This window comes from Leptinotarsa decemlineata, unplaced genomic scaffold (assembly GCF_025532065.1).
Source record: "Leptinotarsa decemlineata unplaced genomic scaffold, Ldec_3_MD MMD2_tig00000505_RagTag_RagTag, whole genome shotgun sequence".
NCBI lineage: Eukaryota > Metazoa > Arthropoda > Insecta > Coleoptera > Chrysomelidae > Leptinotarsa > Leptinotarsa decemlineata.
The window spans coordinates 12,206,007-12,231,446 of NW_027412549.1; the positions used below are offsets into that span (position 1 = coordinate 12,206,007).

The following is a 25,440-nucleotide window of genomic DNA, read 5'->3' on the forward strand; positions in this document are numbered from 1 at the left end:
TGTTTTAATTTTATTGATTCTGTCAGGGATTTCAAATCATTTTATATCATATTAGACAATGGAACTCTAAACTGATGAAATGTAGCATGAAACATCGTCAACCAAAGACAGCATTTCATAACATTACAACATGTGTTTCAATAATGAAAGTATTCTCGCCGATAGAAGTATAGATCATACATATTATACCATAACATAAATATTAAACAGCACTTACACTGGTATAAGACTATTCATGTATGTTAATTTATAACTCAATATAAATAATGAACATATGACTGTCCAAAACTCATAAAAGGTATTAAAAGTACAAAGAAAAAAAAAACAAAAATTAGTAAATTCTGTCAGTAGAGTTGATAATGAAAAGTAAAATATAGTGTAGCGGAAATATGAACAAAGAAAATTATAGAAGTAGGTTTCCTATTCAATCTGTATGTTTTTTCGGATGCTAAATCCGAATTTCAACTTTGATTTTTTGTTATTTTCTTCATTTTTTCGCCCATGAATCAAAACTTAACAACTTTTTGAAGAAATTCTTCCTATATCAAATAGAAGTAGATCAAATTTGACATCAAAATCACCGTTCAACGATAATTTCTGTTGCGATTTTTACGATTCTTAAGTCTTTCCTCATACGATGAATTAGTAATAATCTTGTGGCCTGTACCCTTAAAACATTATTACCAAAACATCTGAACGATAATGCTCAATGAGGCAGTTTTCAATGTGAATAAGCATTTTCTTGAACTATTTTCAAGTTGTGAAAATGTATTGTGCTGCATTCTCTGATGGCATTTTGATTCATATCTTAGAATGAATAATCTCTCATAGACAAGTCAAAACAAGAATATACCTACACTAATGCAACTGATGAAGCTACTGTGCAGTAAACGCATGTATGAGAATATACGTTTTTACAGCTGGAGTCACGTTTCTCCTTCTACTGCGGCAGGCATCTTCAATGATGTATGTCTTGACTGCAAGGTCGAAGGTAGTATTTCGAAGTCTGAGTAATGACTGACTAGGGAGATCCGTGTTCACTCGTATTGGAATTTAAGGGGGATGTGAGTGATGCTGGTGGGGTGTCCAACCATTCTCATGAACACTCCATGCTTCTTCAAGTCCAACTGCCAATTACGGAAATCTGAAGCCTTACCGTATAGACCCTACAGCCTTCCTAAGATTCACAAGCCAAACCTTCCACTTCGTCTAATTTTGATAGCACCATTGGATCCCCTGCTTATCTTTTTGTATATTTTCAATGGAATAATTGTTTTTCTGCGGATGCTATACAATGTACCTCTTCTCTCATCGCTTTCATACGTTCAGAACAAAAGATTTATCACGCAGTGAGAAATATCCGCCATTACAGTGAGAAATAATTTCTTACTGTTATCACGATAACCCAAGTCAGTCATGAATTGTTACATGTCACATTGATATGACACGTTCTCCATGTTAGATTGATATGACACGTTCTCCATGTTGACAACGCTACGCCGACGATTCGCGTGCAATATCCAAGTAGCTCACTGTCGGCGTTTCCATAACAACAAAACCGAAGCACTGCATAATTATTGCTGTCAACTTACCCAACGAAAATAGTTTTATTGTTGATTGTTATAGTATAAACAGTTCAGATTTATTAAATAATGAATACGAAGATTTAGAGTTGGAAAATACACCTCCAGAATTGTTCAGAAAGCAATAGATGTTTGGAATAATTTGCTACCAAGCACACCAAGAAAAAATTATGAAATCGCTTACAGAAACTTTATGATCAAGGAAAATCTTGTTCCGAAAATACCTTGCTAGTTTATTTTGAAGAGTTGTCAAGAAGATTGAAATCATCAACATGGTCTCAGTACTCAATGCTGAGGAGTACCTTAATTATTGTTAAAAACTGTGTTGATATATCAAAATACATAAAACTACGTGCATTTTTTAAACAAAAATCTGAAAAATATGCTCCAAAACATTAACATCTGAAAAAATTCAACAATTTTTAAAAGATGCACCTGATGAAAAGTATTTGCTGATAAAGGTATGAATTGAAATTTTTTAAATTGTTATCGAAAAATGAATGTTTGGTTTTGATATCAGGCTGCTTTAGCTATTGGCCTTACAGGAACAACACCATTTTTTGATGTACTGGTGAACAGAAAAACACTTATTGGTATCTCAACAAGACCCCAAACCACCATCCAGGGCAGAACGTGCTATTTTGAAAACCCTTGCTGATCGTGCTACTAGGATTTGTGAGACACATTTTCTTAAAGAACTTCGTCATCTAGACCAAACTTTCCAGGCTAAAGGGTTTACAGCACAATATATCAATGGGGACCTACATTTTAGAAGAAATATTCTACTTCCTATTGCCTTGCATAATAACATCACAAGATTAAGACTATTTACAAGCCAACTAATCAACTATGCAACACAATCAGATTGGCCCAAGACAAAAGAGAGCATCTGACATCCGCCGGTGTTTACAGGATTTCCTGTTGCTGTGGCTCAGTTTACATTGGGACTACTAAACACAGCATCAACACCAGGATACAAGAAACAAGCGTAGCTGCCGACTTATGCAACTGGATGAATTCCCAATTGCTGAACATTTAGTAGTAACAGACCACGTAATAAAATATGAAGAAACTGCCGTCCTATCTAATTCAACCCATTACCATGATATCCAGTACTTAAGGTCAGAAATGAAGTAGAATACAACTCCCATCAACATCCCACTAGTAACATACTCGTCAACAACGTGGATCAATCAGTACAACCTAGCACAAATGCAGATCATTCATGAGTGACATTCGTATGGACACCCTACCACCAACACCAAATTTATTAATAGAAGTGAACACAGCTCCCCATTCAGTCGTTGCTGGGATTTCGAGATACTACTTTTGTCATCACATACCACTGAAGATATCTGGTGCAGTAGCAGACGGAATGTTTGTTCTACAAAATGTTTTCGACAATGGTCTACCAGCTCGGATTTTGTTCTCTCTAATAGAAAATAAAATTTCATAAATAATCTTATAGATAACAGATGTATTTTCGATTCCAAGAACTATGCAAAGATCATTCATGTATGTGGAAATAAACGAAATTGAATGTATTTTAAAATATATTTACAGTATAAATATTATCCCAGATCAATAGTATTGTTGGTCCCGGGACTCCATAAGCATAGGTACAACAAACATATAAACAAATATAATAGAAAGAATAAAATTTATATCGAAACAAAAATATAGTACTACAGGTGTTACAATTATTTCCCTCATAATATATTTCAAACTTTTCAAAAATGAACAGTAGGAAAGTACCACACACACTCAATGGCAATTCAAAAGATGTTTAAAACCAGTGTTGGGGGATTGTACATAGTATGAACAGTTCTAATGAAATTGTCTTGTTCAATATAATTAATATGTTCCAAGATTGTGAAGCATCACATATTAACCAATCATTAAATTGTTAAAACATTGGTCATTCGCAATTATTATTTTCAAATTTCAGAGATCTTCGATATCAGTGTGTTCCGCCTGTACAAAGGCAGTGTCCCAGAGTTATCCGTTGCCCTAAATTCGCGCCACCAACATGTCAATCACCCTGGAGTTTGGGCTCTCAAGGAACAGCTTCAGTCCACGATGACAGTCCCTCTAGAAGTCCGTATCCAAACGAATGTGACTGGTATTCTTCAACTTTCAGGGTGAGAATGTTTTGTTTCAACAGTACGAACAAACAAGCATCATTACTCTAATTGAAATTGAGATACATAAAACAAGTGACACACCTAGTATCCAAGGATGTAACTTAATTTTTCTTCACAGAATTCCTTATTGATATTTGTTAGTCTCGATAACTAATATGGATATCCCAACATATATGTAGTTAAAAACCACGCTTATATTACCCAAAATATTTTTAATTCCATTTCGAATTTCCTTCTAAAATTTGAAAAAAATACCCTCAGCGATCCCACAGGGATTCTGTACCTACACAATCTAAAATATATTTCGTAGAAGACATTTTGATCTTCATTATATTAATTTTTTATATTTAAAGGTATTATTTTTTAAGTTTTCAAATATGAAATTTGAAGTTGGATGCAAAGTTGGTAAACAAAATAAGAATGAGTTGTGTTTGTTGTATTTCGGTATTTGAACTGCTATCAATAGTGTTTACTTACATTTCTGCTCTAAAACAAAGCAGAAGTTATTGTTTATTGTAAAAAAAGTTGTCAAATAAACTTTACATTTGATCAAATTATAATAACTCTATTTGAATTTTATAAAAAAAAATAAAAAAATTTTATCTGTGAATAAATTGTGCCTGGAATATGGTCTGAAAACTTCATTTATATTATAAATAATATGATTCACATAGCTACAATTTTTTTTTGTTATTTTTTTGTATTTTTATTTATGTCATTCGATGCTTCTTCCTATACCGATGCCATACTACAGTTCTGAATGAACCAAAAATTAATAAATACATTTTGAAAATTTCAATTGTAAAAAATTTCTAGAAAAGTATATCAATTATGTGAGATATTTGATTATGTAAAATTTTCATATGTTCACACCACAATGAATTTTTATCTATGTAGTCCTGAAAACTTAATAGATGAAATTCGAATGTGTTCACTGAAATTTGATTTATCATCTATATTTATACGATGGAAGTTCGTTAAGTCCTGGACACACTGCTGTCTTAGTTGGATCTGTCCTACACAGATAAGTTGTCATACTCCAAATCCGGTTCTCTACTGGTTTGAATATACAATATAACGAGTAAAGCCTACAGTATATGTTTTAAGTTTCAAAAATATTGAAAATGGTTAGTTTTTCTAAATGCAATTTTCAGACTGTATTCAAAATCTCACCTTAAATCTTTATTAAATTGCACTGTTGCAAAGTAAAACTTGTTGCAACCTACACAAAACTTTATAATTTTGACAATCATTCATTCCGGACACATTTTTCAATATAAAATGTGTGTTTTTCTACAAAATTCAAATAGTACTATTATAATTTCATTACATGTGATGTAAAGTTTGACAACATGTAAGTAATACACTTGGGATACTTACTTAAATACAACTAACTGAAATAATATGAGCACAAATTTACTTGTTTACTTTTTTCTAACTCAAAAATTACAATTTTCGTATTTGAAAACTTGAAAAAAAATGCCTTTCAATAAAAAAAAATATTCAAATTAAACATCAAAATGATGATACTTTTTTCTGATCGTCTCGGTAGTTACTTGATGAAGATCCACAGTAATTTCACAAAGTAAACCTAACGATTTAATCTTCACAAACATTTGTTTGTGAAAAACTGGCTGATACTTTATGAATAAATAATTTTTCAGGTTATTAATAACACGAATGTCAATTTTTATAATGAAATAAAAACTGTCAGTAAGTTTTTCAGCAAAGGCTTTCAACAATATAATGAAACAAAGAATGTCAAACAAATGTTTTTTCCAGAATGAGTCTGAGGAGGAGGAAGAAGAAGAGGAAGAAGACTGGGTTAGCAAAGTGGAAGATTTGGCAGCTCAAGTCAGACGAACAAATAAGATGTGGAAAAATAAAATGGGCAACTCCGAATATACTGTATCTAAAGATGCCAAAAAATAACTAACAAAATTTTGATTTTCTACTGACCATTAGATATGTTTTGTGTGAATTTTTTATAATGAATATGTGTAGTTAAGTGATTATTTATTGTATTGCATAAGTTTTTTTTATTTTTATAACATCTGGTCTACAACTGATCAAACTGGTCAAAATTACTGTTTTTATATGAATAAAATGTCCAATAAAGTTGAGTTTTTAATTACAACACAATTCACAAAACTTATGACATTGGGAAGGTTTTAGATTGTAGTTATTGCCTGCACTTGGATTGTCTGGTTGTCAGCAGTTCTGAAAAAAATCATTAAATTTCAGTTGAATGTAATGTTTGTATCTATGGTTTTATACCAATCAGTATTATTAAAGAATAATACAAATTGCTAAATCATGGACAAAATCATTATTTCACGGACAATTTTTTTTTTATAAAATTCCTTAAAGACGTCAATTTGACATATCATATCATCTTGAATTTATTATGGTTATCTAAAAAGTTCTGATCTCCCTACAAAGTTCTTTGCAGGATTTATGCAATGGCAAACCATGTTTTTCTAAATGAATTCTGATGAGGCTGGAAATTGGTAGGAAAAATCTCCATCTGGAAAGTGGATAAATTGGTAGACAAGGACCAACAGTGGTCATCGAGATTTTTCAAAAACAACTTAGAGAGATTCCAAAGTCTACACTATATAAAAGTTATTCGAAATGTTCGAAAGGATTGTATACTAGGATTTTCTTATTGGCAAAAGATCGGCAGATGCAAAAAAAATAATAGAGTTGCAGTTCAGTATATATTTGAAAGATTTATTAAAATATTCATAAAACGTGTTTTATTTGAGTTAAAAATAATAATAAGTAATAAATCGAATGTATTCACATTTCTAACAGATTTTGACAAAACACTGTAATATGATAAATCAATTAGACAAATAACGAAACTGAAACAATATTGAGACAATAACGATATAGGGTTCAATGATCAATAATAAAAAATTATAATAACAGATCATGAACAATGGAAAAGCCAGATCATCAGAACAAGTTCTTATATTTGGTCGAGAAGAAGAAATTTCATCCATCATCACCCGAAGACGATCGTGAATACTAACAATCGAAACGATATGAAGTACCTTGGCTTGAAATATTTTAATTTTTATTTATTTTCAATTGTTGCCTGTATTTTTTTTTGTCATTTCAGGTTTTCTTTGCCTAATATAATTGTTATTTCAGCTCTTCATGAAATTTATCATGAAACATTGTCAAGTACCTTCAAGCAAAAAAAAAAGAATATTTTTTTCAAGTTAAATATACTGAAATCTATAAATTAGGGAGACAGCTGATTATAAAGCTTGGCAGCATTGAAATATGAAACTTCGCTTGAATACTTCCGTCTTATCAATAAGTGTAGTTAGTATAAGATATACATGAAATAATGGAAATACAATGAAGATCATAGTTGAATTTATCTATGGAGTAGCAATTTTTTTCAACAAGGCAAGTTTTCAATTTTGATTTGAAGTTGTAATTATTTGGTGAGTTTTTAAAAAATTCATCTAGCTTTTTGTATAATTTAGACCCAGGAAAAAGATGGCTCCTCTGGAACACAGAATTTCGGGTGGGAGATTTGTACTAGTTACCTACACTGCTCTAGTTTCTAGAGCAGTACAGGTTGATTTGCATTAAACTTAAGACTTATTTTTGTATACATAAATGCACACAAAAATATTGAGACTAGTCACAGTGAGTATTTTGAGGTGCTTGAAAATATTTCTACAAGTTTGTCTCCAATCTATTTGAGCAAGGATTCGAACTGCATACTTTTCTATTTGCTGAAGATTCCATTCCCTCATAAACTGCGTTTATGCAGAATAAACATCCTGAGAACGTTTTTCCAAATGGATTTAATCTCCAACGATTCAAATCCAATGTGAATTGCTACTTTCGCACAGGCACCGCTCTTAGAGCGCCTTAAGGATTTTCCTGTACTGCTTGTGTTTTTTCTTAAAAAAATGGATATGACAGATGATAGCTGCATGATATAGGTTTAGTAAAAGATTCTACTGCAGTTATTTGCCATCAATCTTGATTTGTAATAATTTCTTAATTTCTAAGTACTTTATCACAGAGGTCCCCTATGTGAACTTATGATTCAGAGTGAGCCCAAGCATTTTGGTTTTTGAACTGTCAACAACATTCGCGGTTTTCAGAATTTTTGAATAATTGTGCTAAGGATTGCAATGTAAACCTCTTTACTGTTACTGTTAACGAGAGCCACCTGAATTTTGTTTGCCTAAATGACTCTGTCATAAACAGTTTTCATTCATTTCTGGAGATCAGGTAGATTACCACTAGTTCTCTACCTGATCAGCATCATCCGCATATGCTGTTTTATGAACTCGGGTAAGTATATGAAGATATTTTATGAGATCATTAACGTTAATCAAAAAAATAATGCCCCAAGAATGGATCCGAAGAAATCCTTGTTCTATTACTGAAGACTGGCAGTAGGTACTATTATTCACATCTCGTTGCATTCTGTCTCTATGATCTAAATATGTATTTATGTATTTGCACTGGACATTTCTGCCTCTGACTTGCTTTTGCATTTTTTATGTACATAGTGCAATAACATTCTTATTATTTTCCAGATATCATAGAAACTTTTAGGAACATGGACTAATTATTTGGATGATGAGAATCAAATTTAAACTCGACAAAAGTTCAATGTTGCAAAAATCATATTATCCAGATGAATGATGAACGAGAACGGGATTGTTTCCTACTTATTCATCAAACTCAAACACCTGTTCATGCAGCTGCAGTTTCGTAAGAAGGTATCATCTTTCCCTCCAACCGATTTCCTGGAGTTTTTGAAGTCCACTAGATACTCGTTAGGACAACAAGACGATTGTTCCGAATTCTTGGGGTTCTTGTTGAATACTCTTCATGAGCAAAACAATAGCAGAATCTATACTCCTGACCGGTCTGGACTGAATGATTCCGTACAGCCCATCTCGTCTTGTGTTTGTAAATCTTTTGCTGGAAAAATCCTCACTTGTTTACTTTGTGGTAAATATTCAAGAAGTACCGAAAACTTATGTGAATTTCTGGAACTTCATCTAGCTTTTCCTAATATGACTAATAACCAGTCCGTGCGAAGTTTATTGTTAAATCATCTGAAAATGGAATTTTTAACAGGTGATGATCGACGTTATTGTCAAACATGCGCCAAACTAACTGACTGTTATAAGGAAACAAGTATAGCTGAGGCACCAGTCAATCTAATAATAACACTGATGATTTTCAAACAAGACTCAACCTCTAACGGAAGCAAGAAACTTTTTGGAAGGTTCGAAATAGATGAACATTTCAACCTAGCAGACCACTATTATAATATTCATGCAGTCATTGTTCACCGTGGTTCTGGCGTTGAATTTGGTCATTATTACGCCTTGGTCAAAGACGAAACGGACTGGTTTAAGTTTGACGATAGTCGTGTCACAAAGTGTTCTGGCGATGCATTGAATTTATTGGAGCCTCTGGAGACACCCTACATTTTGTTTTATAAGAGAGAGGACATTGTTAGATCAAGATCTTCAGATGATGTGGTGCTGCAGGTTTTTCCGGGTTTTCCTGCGGCTGAAAAAGCAAATGCGCCACTGAAATCAATGAAGTTGCCCCGGAGCGCCAATTAATTTTTATTGTTGTTTTTATTTTATTTTTATCGTTGTTTTAAGACAACATATTAATAGACATGTATTAAGGAAAATAGAACATATGATCCAGTATTCAAAAAATGTCACTAATATTTACTCTCAAGCATATTTGAAAATCATTACTTCATTTTATTGTTATTTGGATAACTTGAATGAAAATGTAAGTCATTATTTTGTTGGAGTAAAACTAAAACACAGAGAAATGGTGATGATTGTGGAAATGGTGGAATTTTAAAGAAGAAAAGCACTAATTTAGGGTGTAGTTGGAAGGACTCTACTCGATATACATTTCAAGTTGCCATCTCAATGTTACAGAAAAATATACTTGGTGAAGCGACCAAGTGTAACAACAAAAACAAAGCTTTATTTTATATCATTCCAGTCCATATTGAAGTTTGTTTTACAAGAACAAAACACAGGCACTACAGAAAAAACATTAAGACTGTCTGAGATTATATGACTGGATTTATTTCCAGAGTTTTTTAGTTCATAAAAATACTTAGGTTCTACTCACATCAACTCTGCTACTTGCACGGTCTCGAGTTTTGAAATGCCTGTTTTTTCCTCAATAGAATGTGTTGCCAAATGTAGGGTTAGGCGTCCAGATTGGGAAAAAGCCCTATTGCACACTTTACAAATATAAGGCTTATCTCCAGTGTGAGACCGCATATGTACTTTTAGACTACTGGAACTAGCAAATCTAAAAAAAAAATATTTGGATTATGAGTGATTCATCATGATCATTTAGTTGAATAAAAATTGACTACTCAAATTTTTATTCATGAGTATTGTAGCCTATTACAAAAAGTAATGTACTATTTAAGGATTTTTTTGAAAAGTGGAATAATTGTACTGAAATTCTATACCACAACCTGAAATTTGCGGGTTATAGAGATTTTCCCCACCTTCTTCGTATACAAAATTTTCTGGAATAGGGTACAAAGTCACATCCGTGGAAAGAATATGTATCTTAGAAACATGGTTTTTTGGAGTTTGGAATAAAATTCGAATAATGCTAGAACAGGAACTTTAAATACTGCAAGACATATTCTGTGTCAAATTAGGAAATAATGCATTCTGGAAAGTGAAATTAATTTGTCAGACTTATCTATGAACCAATGAAAAACATTGTCTCTTTTATTATTTCAAATTCAATGCTCACTATATTTCACCTCATCTTCACATTCAATTAATTATAAAGGACTTTTAACAATGTAAAAATATACCATTTTTTTAAAATATTTTTTGATAGAATAATAAACAGAAATGTTTTTTATAATGAGCATAGGCATTTCTCAGTTAACTTGGTAATGTAGTACCACCGAATCGAATTGAACTCAAACTTTATAGCAATTATTTGTAGTTTTCTTGTTGAAATAATTAATTTATAAATTAGAATGAAAGATTGCTTCAACTTGGCAAGGATTAAATACTACTATTAGTATTCAATATAAAGTATAAATTATCAACAATTGGATTTTTAAATGAAAGATTCAATATAGGTAAGTATAGAACATAAAACATTTCGACATTAATATTATCAAGTGAAAAAATTATTCTCTAAAAGTAAATATGCCACGGTGGCAATTTTACGGAGTACTTTACTCTAGCCACAAATCCTGGTACTTTGTAAGATTTTGGTTTGTTTGAAGGTGATTGACAATGTTTCGTGATGAATTTCACTAGTTCGGACTTCCATTGTCTACTATATAAAATGATTTGAAATCCCTGAAACAAGTAAAAAAGAATAATTAAAAAAGAATAGTTGAAAATAACAATTATATTATTTTTTTTTTTAAGGAAGCCGCATACATGTTTTCCAACAACGTATTCAGCCAGGCCAGCGTAGATATACGAAACATATGGAAAGCCATCATCAAACAAAAAATGACCAACTCCCGCCAAAACGGTCATCTCTCACGGAATCAGTGAAGCGGAAAATGGAAAGTAGAGAAAGTGAAAGTATTTCAACGACCTATAAAATAGTCATCTCTCGGAGGAATCAGTCCAGTCATCACCCGAAGACGATTGTAGATACCAACAATCGAAACGTCGTGAATTAACGTGACTTGGAATCTCTACACTTTTTTATTTTTTATTATTTTCTTTTTTCATTCGTTTAATTTTTATTTATTCAATTATTATATTTTTACTTGTGGGTTATTTCACTATCATTTCATTTCATGTTTATTGTTGCTTAATATAATTGTTATTTTCAACTATTCTTTTTTACTTGTTTCAGGGATTTCAAATCATTTTATATAGTAGACAATGGAAGTCCGAACTAGTGAAATTCATTTTGGTTTTACATATAATCAAGACTATAAGCAAATTTATAAAATAAACACTGAATATCTGATAGTATTTTCTTCATCAATTGCAAAATCATAGTTGCTACACAATGTGTACAGAATAATTGAACTTTAAGGAGCTGCAGATTGAAAACATACTTTCTGCTCGCATACATTTTTTATCGGCTCATTCAGGATTATCTGACAACAAAACAAACAAAAATTTGAAAGTCATTTTCCTGAAGTTTCTCAGAGTTGAAATGTATCAAGTGCTATTGAAATAATAAAAGCAAACATGTCACTAAAAATGTTTTTTGAAATGAAGTAGACTCTTCATTTGGTTGACATAAATTGCAGGAAACTAATCAATAACGATCACCAGAGTGCGATGGCGGTACGATGTCGGTTTTTAATGTGGTCACCAACATATTTGGGTAGCAATTGCTGACAACCAGTAGGTTGGATTATATTGAAGTCCAGATGTATGCCAATATTAAATTAAATTGCCCTCTGGTTGTCAGCGAATGCTACCCAATTCTGTTGGTAACCATATTAAATACCGATATCGTACTGCCATCGCTCTCTGGGGCTTATGACATGGTACTGGCTTTGTATTCTTTGAAAATATACATAATGGCATACTGAAGGAGTTTCAGATGACTAGTCAATATTGAGGTTGTTGAATGTAAAAGGTAAATATCACCAACGTGGACCCGGAGCAGACAGGCATACAATCAACGCCCTGCAAATTATGCGGATGTTGTTGAAATACATTGCCATTATGAGCCAAAAAAGACGAGGTTCACATACGCGCTCAATCGCTTGTCTGTGTTGTCTCTGTGAAGATTTCGAATAGGGTGAAATTTTAAACTTACTTTTTCCCACAAGAATCGCAAGAATGGGGCTTCTCTCCAGTGTGTGTTCTCATATGGCCAGATAGTAGACCCGAGGATGTGAAGCCTCTGTTACAAACACTGCAAACGTGTGGTTTTTCTCCTGTGTGCAAACGAGTGTGGATGACAAGTGATTCATGGCGACTGAAAGCTTTTCCGCAAATGTTGCAACTGTGGGGCCTTTCGCCGGTATGTGTCAGCTGGTGGATATTGAGGGTACTGGAACCAGCGAATGCCTTACCACAAGTCTGACATACATAAGGTCGGGCGCCTGTGTGAGTTCTCATGTGAATGCCTACGTAACCAGATTGGGTGAATCTGAAGAAGTCATTTATTTCATTTGGTTTGTCTCTCAATATTCTTTCTTATTAGAACTCACCGTTTCCCACAAACTGGACACTGAAAGGGCTTTTCACCAGTGTGAACTCTTAGATGTTTTTCCAAGTTACATACTTGAGTGAATCGTTTTTGACAAACTTCACAAACATAAGGGCGTTCCCCTGTGTGAGACCTGACGTGAATTCTCAAACTTCTAGCCTGAAAATTAGAATGTTTCTAAAATCTAAAAGAAACAGAAATGAAATTCTATGAATCCAACAAAAATATTTTCATACATCAGAACAATAACAAACTGTTTTAACACGCTTTGCCAACAATTAATGATAATAATGGGTACCAATGAAATGGAACTGGTATCTTTTATTCAACCGACACACTTTTATTGCAATCATCACAACTTCATTGTATATCATAAATTATAGTCCCCCACCAATTCTGTCTGAACAGAAATACAATTAACCCACTGCATATTGTTATTTTTCTATAGGTTTTCAAAAAAGTCAGCAATGACATAACCATTGTTGAACAGTAAACCCATTTTATTGTTTGAAATAATGGTATTGGAAAGCTATTTAGGCGGATACAATATTGATTCTTATCCAAAAAAATACATTAGATACTTTAATCACATTATAACTGCCTTTCCCATCATACAATTCCAAATAAATGAATGTTAGCAGCACAACACACTATACTACTAACAATGTGTAGCTCCACCCATACAAAAAAAATGTTCCACGCTGACTTTGAATGTTTCTGAAGATTTCAGACTATTCCTGAATATTCTTCAAGACTGCAAAACCCAAAAATTGAAGTCCGCTCTTATGGCCAAATAACTAACACAATAATAAAAAAACACTCTTAAATTTTACTATAAATTGAAATGGCTTGAATTTTCATGAATTCAGCAAGTCAGTCAAGCAATATTGAGAGATTTTAGTGTTCTTTCCTATCTTTTTGTTCCCAAGAGTTCCTACAAAAAAGGCCATTGAATATTTGAAATCAATGAATCTACATGAAGCAGAATTGTTTGCAGTTTAACAACTGTTTCTACAGTCATTATGGCACAACAAAAGGACACCCATCTATTATTTCCCTTCCTGGCTAATCTGTTTATCAAAAAATTAAATGAAGAGAGCAAGTGAAAAAAGTGTCAACTCTTAATGACATGTTAAATTTACATATGAAATTGAAAACAATGAATAACTACTATGTCCGGATGAAATGAGTAACGATGATGTTTACAGGAAAAATACCCATACTTTTGAATATAGCTTTTAGTTACCAACACATTTTTCACAACATTCCACATAACAAATGGCATGAGAATAACAAACAGCTACAAAAAATTCCACTTCCATCCGAACATTTTCAAGGAATCATTGATTTAATGATTTTCATTGTGGAAATTCACCTTGTTAGCTATATAAACGTTAACTCATTTTTCAGGAATTAGTTTAGGTAATTTTCCAAACTGGATTGGCAAAACGCATATCAAGAAAACTTATGTCACAGTTCACAAGCGTGCAAAAAGTATTTTTGTCAGATACTAGAGGTATCCTCAGCATACCTCAACATACTGCTTTGCACAATATTCACAAGACAACAGCTTGTGACCAGTATGATACTTCATGTGTTTTGAAAGGCTTGATGCCCATTTAAAAGCCCTACCACAAACTGAGCATAAATGTGGTTTGCCTTTGATATTCCTTAATTCTCCGGTGTGCTTCTTTTTGTGTTTGCTAAGATTCGAACTTTCCGTAAATGACATATCACATTGATCACACTGATGAGGTTTACTCTGTAAATGTATCTTAAGGTGGCGCTTCAGAATCCTTGCTTCTGCAAATCCTTTATTACATACTTCACACACAAAGTCAAGGTCTTTGGGATGAGCCATCATATGGACCTAAAAATGATAATAATTATATTTTTCAAACATACAGTTCACGGCAGTTTCAAGAGCAAGATTCAAAATTCAAACAATCCATCATTATATTGACCTCTGCAATAGGCCACTTACACGTATTTTTTTATACTGATTATGATGATGATTTTTCAAATACAACAATTTTAGAAAGTGATACAAACGATAAAAATTCAAACATACAAAAAAAATGCGACAAAAAAAATTGTGACTTCTACAAATATTGTTTGTTGCCACATTACAAAAGAACCACCGATTCTATGCCAAAAAACTTTTATGAAGAAAATACTTGGTACGAACAAGATTCCCAAGAGTTATCAATAAAGGGCACTCTTTTCACTTGCAAAAACTATTTTTTGTAGGTAAAATTTGTAATAATTTTGTAACAAGTAAAAACAAATATTTTCTCAGTACTTGCAGAGAATGTAGCATAATTGAGTTACAGTTTCTTAATTTTTTACTTAATCTAATAACGTGAAGCACTATTTATTCATTGACTGTTTTCATGAATTTCATGAGTATTAGGTAAAATATGAAACCAAAAATTTCTATCGCTATCAAGACATTCTGTATTTACATATTCCATATTCAGGATAATTCTGTACTAAAAATCAGTATTTCCTACCTACTCCTTGGCTTTGACACTCCACATTTCCGCAAAAGCAAACAATGAATTATTAAAAAAAAACACCACCATTATGTCTACTTCTGGGAGATTATCCGCCTGAGATTTTAAAAATCATTTTTCAGTCAACAATCCACTTATTTTAGTTTATAATAATATCGTTTACCTCAAACCATGTACACTTCTCTGATTTAATAAAAAAAATTATTCTTTCGAAACTAGATATTTCAAAATTCATAACAAATCCCATTGACTAAAAATCATAAAAGTTATTTAATGTGAAATCTTTTTTTTGTAATTGATATAATGTATACACTTCAAATTTCCTTTGTAAAGGGGTAAAAAAAGGTACATTACTCCTGTTTCGTGTTCAATATCAAAATATTCAAAAGAAAATTTATTCAGTAAAACAAAGAAAAGACAATTTTTGAAGATAGGGTACAAATACTCAGAAAATCACAATAGAAAAAATATTTTACAAAAATATTCAATTTTTGTATAAATACACAAAATATATCCCCTTTCAATGTACACAGTACAAATATTAAGAAACCTCTAGAAACAAATGCACCGCAGTTGTGTTTGTTTTAAAGATAATTACCAAAGAAAAAGAAAATTGGACAATGATCAGGAAATGGATCACAGGATTTGATTCATTTGATGAATAATTTATATTAATCTTACCTTCAAATCTACTTTCAAAGCAAATGCTAAATTACACTTTGGGCAAGGATATTTCAGCTTATCATTATGCACCTTAATATCTTCTAGTAGATTTTCATCTAAATTGTCAGGCTCTGTAGTAGCTTCTATGGTGTAGATTCCTTCCTTTCCCTGAACAAAAAAATCATCAACAAACACATATTTAATAAAAAAGAGTACACTCACAGCTATAGGATCTTCATCAGTATAAGTAACAAATTCTGATATATCCTCCTCTATGACCACATTACTTATATCATCAGCAAACTGTAGCTGTTCTTGTAATTCTTGCTTAGCTTGTTGTTGTTGTTGCTCTGATAATGATTGAGCAAGTTGTTGCTGAAATCCGAATTCACTTGATAACTTTATGGTTTCATTCAAGTTATGTGTTTACCTGAAATTCAGGAGAGAGATATTGTCTCAAGATGTTGTCAGATCTTTCACATAACTGTTTGAAAGTGTATGCTCTACTACACTGCAGAACACATTGAACACACATAAGAGAAGGGAATGAATCATCTTCTGATACCTGAAATTGAAGTAAACAATTTAAACTGATTTCTCAGTGAAAAAGAGTCTGAATTGCATTATGAAGATAGTTAATTTCTTTAGAGAATTGGATTCTTATCTCAGGGTTTTTTGTGAACAATCAAGTAAAGTAACTCTGCTGCTTGTATGATATATAAAAACCATTAGAGTGGTTCGCAGTATATCAGAGGCTAACAAAGAGTTTCTATGAAATAAAAATTATTCAATTATCGTAATACATTATTGGTTTTACCATTGCCTACTTCAATTGAAAATGTAGGCCGGAATCTCCACAATACAAGAAGTATTTAACCTTTAGAGCCAAAGACAAGTTATGTTGAACTAAATAAGGAGTACCTAACAATATAAGGCTGAGTTTTTTGGTGTTGAGGAAGATCAAGAATGTTTGTGGCAGGAAACCCATTATATTAAGGTATGAGGGATGTACCCAAAAATAAGCAAAGTGAACATAATGAATCGAAATAGAAATGTTTATTCTAACAATTTTTTGAATGCACTAAACATTTTATTTGACTTTTTATTGAGTGAAGATTTCTTTTAAAATAGGTTAACTCAATTCATTTACAAAAATATAAGAGTTAATTCTTTTCAACTTATTGTTACTGTGACTTGTTTTGGTTAGCTAGGATAAAGCAGTGTACACATAAATTTTCTCTTTTATTTCACCTCATTTGATAGGCAAAAGTCAGTAAATATACTCAATAAATAATTATACTTTTGTTCAGAAGTTTGTATTTATTAGTAGCTTTTCGGAGATTTATTTCAATTCACCCCTCTGGTTGATATAGATTTATTTTTCGAATTGTGAAAGGTCGAAAATTGAAAAATATTGATTCTTTCACAAAATTGTCTTTTAAAAAAATTATTACTGAATTTTTTTCATCCTGTATAATAAATAAAATCAACAATAAAACCTGAGCTACAGGAAACATAGAAAATGAAATGTGTAGGAGATTTCACAAAACAAATTAGGTGTCACCTCTATGGCAGCAAAGGAATGTAGCATTTCATCCAAACAAGCTCCAAATAAGGGCCTCATATCTCCCTTTTCTGTCAAACATGCTCTGCAAATCTTATCTAGCTGCAGAGGGGCCGTCAAATATGAGCTCATATCCATTATTCCTTCAGAAATCACAAACGTTTATTCTGACACGAACGTAAGTCTTCGATCAACACTACAGTTTTCAATTTCCAGCTTCCCACAACAGTTTACCACGTAAAACTTGCAAAATGGCGCATCTGAACAATTCCACGAAATATGTCCCGAGGCTGAACCATTGAGAATCAGATGACAAACAAAACAACGTATTGCGCAGCTTATGTCCAAAACCGCGCTAAATTTGAACTAATATAAGTAGTTTTAAGTCAACTAAACATCCCTACCAAGATAAATGAAAACAATAATATATCGAATTTTTGAATCAGATCTTTTGGCCCTATATTCTATGAAAAATTGATTTACAAGTATTCAATAATTATGTAAAAACATGTTGTCCTCGATTCTCCAAAATGTCATGTTATATTACCAGTTTTACCAATACAGTGTTGACAGTAGTATCAACTGAAATTGAGTGGTATTCAAATTTAATGAAATTATTCAGGAAAAATAATCAGAATTCTAAGAAGGCATAGAATATCCACAAATGATTTCGAAAAAAAAACTTCGAGTTCAAAGTCAAAATTTAATAAAATTCTAAGAAGGGTTATAGATGAATACAAATATTTTGGCACACCCTTTGAACTTAATATAATATCGTGAAACATAAGAACTTTCACTTCTTAGCTGTTACATATAGGTACTCGTTTATTATATATGTATAATATTTTAGGTATATTTTTCTTCAGTGTTTTTTTTGAAGAGAGACTGTTTCCGAAATGTCAAAACTAAGTTTTTTTTAAACACAATATAAAAAATTTATAAATACAAGTTAATCATATACTCTTCAGAGGTTTATTTGACGCACGTGAAAATTTCCATTAAACCTTCACACATGACCAGATCCTCTGTCAATCTCTTTCTTTTTCTCTCTAAGAATTTGTTTATTCAATTAATAACAAACAGGCTAGATGACTAATCACAAGTTATAAATATATATATGTATTTATAAAACATTTAACCTTTTTAGTTTTAATTCTTCTTCAATATTTTATATTCATTTTGAGACTACGCTGTCTGTTCAAAAAATTTGGTAAATTTTAATTTTTCTCAAAAATTATTTATTTGTTCATTAATTTCTATTTCGTCACCTTCAAAGTAGTTCCCCTCAGATATAATACAGCGTTTATTCCAGTCCTCGAAGCAGTTCTGATATGCACTTTTTGTATGTATATCCTTGAGCTCTCTCAGCGATTCGGTTTTTATCTCCTCAATTGTCGCAAAACACCATCCTATCATGGGACTCTTCAATCTTGAAAACACGAAAAAGTCGCAAGAGGCAAATCTGGTGAATACGGTGGCTGAGGCATGATTACCGTATTGTTTTTGGTCAAAAAATTACGAACAAGCAATGACGAGTGATTGTAATGCAAAAGCCACGAATAGTTTTTTTCACAATCAGGACGTTTTCTTCGTATTGCTTCTTGCAAGCAGCGCATAACTTCAAGATAATATTCCTTATTGACCGTACGACCATGTGGCAAGAACTCCTGATGTACTACGCCACGGTAATCGAAGAAAATAGTGAGCAAAACCTTGACATTTGATCGAACTAGGCCTGCTTTTTTTTGGTCTTGGCTCTCCTGTGCTATTCCATTGGAACGATTAGACTTTGGTCCCATGATTCGCCACCAGATGTGGCCCTGCTATACGCTTCATGCCCAACATTTCTGAAAAAATTGCATGGCATGAGCCAACCAATATGTCAACATCCTTAGCATCATCTCTAGTAATGATCCGACGGTTCTCCTTAACAATTTTCTTCTCTTACTCAACATTTTCATCGGTTGTTGTTGTATTATGCGTCCAGGGCGAGCTTCATAATTCAGATCTTCTCGACCTTCTGTGTTCTGTGAAAAGCGTGTACCAATCGTAAACATTTTTCTGACTCTGAGTACAGTCACTGTATGCCACTGTCAACATTCCACTGTGTTTTCGAGCACTTAATTCCATTTTTTATACATAATTTGATGCAAATCCTTTGATCCATTTTTTCGATAGCAGAAAATCGCTGAACACGCGAAACACTTGCGACTTCTATACCTTCTACCAATAAACTTAACATGCTAAACAGCTGAAACTGTGAACATATTTTTGAGACGAGTGTACCAACATGAAAAAATAAAAAATCGTTAATCGATGTATGTAGCCCCTGAAAATTGAACATTCACCTTACTTTTTGAACAGTCCACGTACTTACAGTACCTACTAGTTGCAGGAATATCGACATTTGTAAGTAGGTAGTTGTGGTGTATTACATATATTTATCTTATTTGGGACACTCATATTCTTATTCAAAAAGTTATCAAGTTTTCATAGGTATGTCAATTAAAAAGAACGTCACATATTCATTTATGAAGTGTTATTAATACGTGAATCAGATCAAATACCACTCATTCACAACAGTAGTCCTATTTCAATTTTCAAATTCAAAGAAAATAGTTTGATGAGTTCATATTTCAGCCTAGATGCAGTGATATCGTACATGCCAATATTTAATCTTCTTGAGAAACTTTCATATGAAGTGCACATCATGTTATCCAGTATGGTACCTCTAGAACAAATTACCTTTTGCCAGTAAGAAAACATGATAGAGGGACAGAGAAACATATTTTTCAGGCAATTCAGTATAATCTATTATGTTGTTTAACAAATTTGTTAAGAAAACAACGTTTCACTGTTCCAATCTTTCTTCTAGTTTTGAAATTTTCAGTTCGAATCGGATTTGTGCATAAGAAGAAAATTGAGTAGGTAACTGAGGATTTTTTTGTATGACTTGTACAAGAGAAATTTTATAAAATTGTTTCTGTTTCTTGTTTGTCAGAACGAGTTCTGAGATTCCATATCATCGAGGTATACTCGCTACGTACTATAGAGTAGATATGTTTCATACAATGAATTCCATTGAAGTCATATGTTATTCTTTTACCAAAACTAACTGTATTCCTGATCCTTTCTATGACAATCATTTATCCATTCTTTAGGTGTGCTCTGTTACTCTATATTAATTTTTCGGATTGTGGAAAGTTGAATATCCAACATCAAGAAACTATAGGTATTTTCTACTTTCTTCCACCTTCTGAGTTTTGTGAATGATGATTCATAAATTTAACCAGCTTGAATCGGATCAATTTTTCAGATTGTGAAAGGTTAAATATCCAAACGTCAATAAATTCTAGATGTATTCTACTTTTTTTAACTTTTCGAGTTTTTTGAATGTTAAGTCATATGATTTTATTTAAATAGATATTAATTACCTTATATTTTTCTAGGTAGCAAAATTGATTTTTTTTTATTTCATAAACAATTCGGAACGGCAATTAGGTAATAAAAATGGTAAAATGGACTACCATTAGGTCAAAACTTTCAAGAGAACTGATAAGTCTTCTACTCTAGGGATATTGGAATAAACTGCAAAAATTGAATATTCTAATTAATAGTTCAAAACTAAAATACGAAAATATAAAAAGCATTCTAACATAAAAAGACCAACTTCTTGGTCTCCTTATTTTAAAAAAGTTGAAGCACCAATGAAAACTTTTTTTTGAAAACAACAAGTAAATCTTTTTCAGAGTGTAAATAACTCTACTCAGTTGAATGAGAACGCTTTTATCCTACAAAAAAAAATCCTGAATGGAAGTTCAACTTTTAGAGTAAAATAAAACAAAAACGCATAATTGAACAAAATTTATTATTTCCTTATTGGACATACAAAAAAAAATTAAAAAAATTAATGCAGTCTTCGAAAATGGAAAGTTGCTAAAAGATCAACTTTTTCCTACTTAGCATTTTGTTTGTCACCATCACATTTTCTATCCACGGTTTTAGCTGGTTCCCCCGTTTGAGTAACAGGAATATTTTTATGTTCAATCTGCTCTCCATCTACTTTCGGAGCACATATTGACAGTACTCCATCAGAAGACAACTTTGATTCAACCTTGTTGATATCGTAGGTCTTAGGGAGAACATACCTCCTGACAAAGTGTCTATATATATGCCCGTGCTCATCCTCCTTTTCTTCATGCTTCCCCTCAATTGTTATAGTATTTTCTCCTGTTACTTTTACAGATATTTCTTCAGGCTTGAATTGCTGAACATCCAAATTGGCCAGAAACTTGTCGCTGCCATAATTCACGGTGGATCCGGAATCATCACTGGAAGCTGTAGACTTCCAGTTCCTGATATATCCTGCAGGGCAACGAAGAAGCATCCTAGGAACCGTCATGGGTTGCAAAAGATCTTCTGGATCCAGAACAAGTCCGAAGTGCTGATCCATGATTCTGGAGGGACGCACCAAAGAATCGTCGAGCAAAAACGGTAATAAAGACATACTGCAATCACAATTTTTCTATTTTCTTTGAATCACTAATCGGTTTTACCGGCTTCGGCTTTTGACGTTTACTCGTTTGTTTTTTGTCTACGACTGCCACAACTGCGACTGATACACGGCAACACAAAATGCATGAATTTATATATTGATCATATATTATTCTAGAATACTCGAGTTTGTTCGGCCGCGATCGATACCAAATCGGCACACGTTCCAGATCTTTCCTGTTAAAGTCGTTCATCGGATATGAACACTTTTGGGAAATAAAGTATATTTGAGAATTAAGACTAACACCAAATGAATCCTTTTAATATGTACCACAATTCACCTAGATATCTTTATTCAAATGAGGAAATAAGACAGGCTTGGATTTTTTTCAGATTATGTGATATTATGAACCCAAGAATATGTTGAAAATGTTATTGGACTTTGAACGAATATTATTTATTGTTGATTATCTGATCAGATCTCTTATGCACTCCTTTTCATCATTATATTTTATTGAAAAACATTTGTTGATTGTTTGACTATATCTGTTTAACTGTCATTAATCAAATGTAAAAAACTCAATTTTATGCTAAAAGGGCGTTCCTCCTAATGACTGGAGTCTACTGAACTGACTTAATATTTCTCTTTAGTAATGATGTAAGTAAACTTGGAGTTGGATTTTTTCAAATATTTTTTTTTCAATACAAAGGGATATTTTTGTTAGTTTGTTTTTATTGAACAAATTTGACATATATAAAGATCTGATCTTTCGCAAACGCCGCTGTCCTAAATGGAAATGGATTAGTAGTTCAGAAGAGCAATGTAATAAAGATAAGTGAATTTCGATCTCGCTTCTTAGAAAAAATCTTTTTCGACTTACCGAGTTGTAGAGTTCCGGCCCAACTGAAAATTAATAATTTTTTAATTCTTTAATAGAGATTTCATTGCATATCATATATTCTGGGAAAAATACATTGAAATTTTATTCTACGTCACTGAAAATGTGTTTTGTTAATATCTGCGTTGTTTTCCAAATTCATATCTGAAAGAAAAAGCCCTCTTGAAACAACTACTTTCATATAAACTTCGAATTATCAAAAAAATATTTCGAAACAAACTACTTTTTTATGAACATTGAATTATATAAAAAGCACTTTTTCCTATTCAATATGTACTCCAAATATTCGTTATAACATTGAATTAGATATTATTTACAGGATTGCTACACAATATAGTATATGAAAAAAGTAAAATTTCACCGACATGGAACAATGTGTTCCCTAATGGTGGACATCTGATATTTCGGAATAAGGCACGTTCCTTATTGCCTCTTCAGCATTCATCTGAATAACAATACAAGATGAATTACTCAATTATTTCATAAAATTATGTCTCTCTATGTCAGGAATGAGTTGAATTTACTCATGTTATCGCCGCGCAACGACAGTAATATCGCTGCACCTTCCAAAACCTTCGCGGAGGCCACCGTGAGACACCTCAAGGTTGCCAAAGAGAGTGTGTGTTCGGCGAGTCTTGACCTACACCTGCCAATATAAAGGAGATGTCTACTAGTGACCTGTTCACCTTCCTGGAATGGACAGGATGGATATGACCTAGGAGGACAACTCCTCGGGAGGATGTACAACGGGTTACATATGGCCTAAGTGCTGTGCTACACTCCCCCTCCCTACTCTACAAATACAGATACTCATGCCATCGACGACAGTACGTAATGATATTCATTCACGTATTTTATTCAATCCCAGCCATAGGAATCTTGTTTAATATGGAAGGGGTATATTTTAGGAGAGGTTGATTTTCAGGAAAGGAAGGTTTTGGCTTTCTATTTCTCTATCTGAAGAGGCAATAAGGCAAGTTTCTTATTACGATACATCGAATGTCCGCCATTGAGGAAGACAGTGTTTCATGGCAGATACTATATTGTGTAACAATCCTATAAATGATATCTGATTCAATTCCATAACGAATGTTTGGAGTACAAACTTAATAGGAAAAAGTGTTTTTTGTATCAATGTTCATATAAAAGTAGTTTTTTCGAATGTCCTTTTTTTTATTTGAAAATAATTGTTTCCTTGTTCTCTTTGGAAGATTTCAACATTTTGTGTATAAAGATGGAGAAGTAAATTTCCCAAAGATTAATCTGTCCTAAAAATATAACCCTTTCAATTCAAACAAGAATCTTCATTATTTATTCAAATAACCATAGTTATTTCCAGAGTTCATATCCGATGATTAGTTCTCGATCCTCTCCCGAACATAAACGAAATATCTAGAAGCTGCAGCCTGACAGCCAATAAAATTCAAATCTATCACGAACAATCTAGAGTCCGCCAATAGCAGTATATAATCCGTCGGCGAAGTTTACTGTGTCAGTTATATTATTTGCCAAGTTACGTTTTATTCAGTAAAAGGCGAAGTACAATTTGAAAAGTACCTAAAAGTTGTTTAGTGCAAGTGTTCGACATTTATTTCGAATCATTGAAACGTGATGTCTTTACTACCATATTTGATTTTTGACGAACCCGACATGTGGAGACCCCGCCAAAGAAATTTGGGGATCCTGACAGATGACGATTTTTTCCGCCCTCTGCCCATTTCCAGATCGATGCTGCAGTATCCAGATTACTTGAGAGATTTGAGAAATCTCAGTGCCGCCCTTCAACAAGACGCCGGATCGTCGGTTAGTTTCGACAAGGACAAATTCCAAGCAAACTTTGATGTTCAACATTTCAAACCCGAAGAAATTTCAGTAAAGGTAACTGGGGATAACACCATCACGATTGAGGCTAAACACGAGGAAAAGCAAGATGAGCATGGCCAAATTTATAGACACTTCGTAAGAAAATACGTCCTTCCAAAGCAGTGCGATATTGGACGTATTGAATCCAAACTTTCCTCTGATGGTGTTTTGACCATTACTGCTCCAACGACTGGTGAAAAGGTAGAACATAGATCCATTCCCATTTCGCAAACTGGTAAACCAGCTAAATCTATTGAGAAAAAGGAAGACAAGATGGAGGTTGATGAGAAGAAATAATATGTTAATACTATTACATGAAGAAGTAATATTTAATATTATAATTACATTTTTGTAATTCAATAAGACTGTTTTTTTTTTCTAGGAGTACATTATATATTGTATCATTTCTTTAATAAATAGTGAAAATTGAAAATTGTGTTTTTATATGAAAAGGAAATATTTCCTTTCATGGTGAAAATTAAAAAATGTTTTGGGAAAGAAAGTTTT

The 25,440-nt window shown here is 32.5% G+C and overlaps 4 protein-coding genes across 19 annotated transcripts in view; 2 read left to right on the forward strand and 2 right to left on the reverse strand.

Moving 5' to 3' along the window:
• The window catches only part of LOC111511081 (uncharacterized), a 64,208-nt gene extending 58,363 nt beyond the window's left edge, over positions 1-5,845 (forward strand). For all 15 annotated transcript variants that reach the window (XM_074173964.1, XM_074173961.1, XM_074173957.1 and 12 more), the window contains 2 exons: positions 3,532-3,724; positions 5,510-5,845. In XM_074173964.1, coding sequence (XP_074030065.1) covers positions 3,532-3,724; positions 5,510-5,659 — 343 coding nt within the window. In that variant the 3' untranslated portion in view covers positions 5,660-5,845. The remainder of the gene's footprint in view (positions 1-3,531; positions 3,725-5,509) is intronic.
• Positions 5,842-17,999, reverse strand: LOC111511080 (uncharacterized). 2 transcript variants are annotated; one of them, XM_023167084.2, is made up of 9 exons: positions 17,678-17,995; positions 16,544-16,678; positions 16,336-16,488; positions 16,132-16,281; positions 14,466-14,804; positions 12,936-13,093; positions 12,539-12,874; positions 9,887-10,072; positions 5,842-5,947 (listed from the first exon to the last, which is right to left on the reverse strand). In XM_023167084.2, the coding sequence occupies exons 1-9, from the start codon at positions 17,813-17,815 to the stop codon at positions 5,899-5,901; spliced, it is 1,644 nt and encodes a 547-aa protein (XP_023022852.2). In that variant the 5' UTR covers positions 17,816-17,995; the 3' UTR covers positions 5,842-5,898. The 2 variants fall into 2 exon arrangements, with proteins under 2 accessions (XP_023022852.2, XP_023022851.2); XM_023167083.2 differs by lacking the exon at positions 5,842-5,947 and having other exon boundaries at positions 9,883-10,072; positions 16,132-16,488; positions 17,678-17,999.
• A 3,527-nt stretch (positions 18,000-21,526) lies between these two features.
• LOC111505782 (protein lethal(2)essential for life-like) lies at positions 21,527-22,324 on the reverse strand. The gene has a single exon (XM_023160648.2). The coding sequence runs from the start codon at positions 22,182-22,184 to the stop codon at positions 21,633-21,635; it is 552 nt and encodes a 183-aa protein (XP_023016416.1). The 5' UTR covers positions 22,185-22,324; the 3' UTR covers positions 21,527-21,632.
• Positions 22,325-24,491: 2,167 nt separating this feature from the next.
• Positions 24,492-25,366, forward strand: LOC111505784 (alpha-crystallin B chain-like). Its single transcript, XM_023160650.2, has one exon. It carries the CDS (start codon positions 24,682-24,684, stop codon positions 25,228-25,230), a length of 549 nt encoding a protein of 182 aa, XP_023016418.2. The 5' UTR covers positions 24,492-24,681; the 3' UTR covers positions 25,231-25,366.
• The last annotated feature ends 74 nt before the right edge of the window (positions 25,367-25,440 follow it).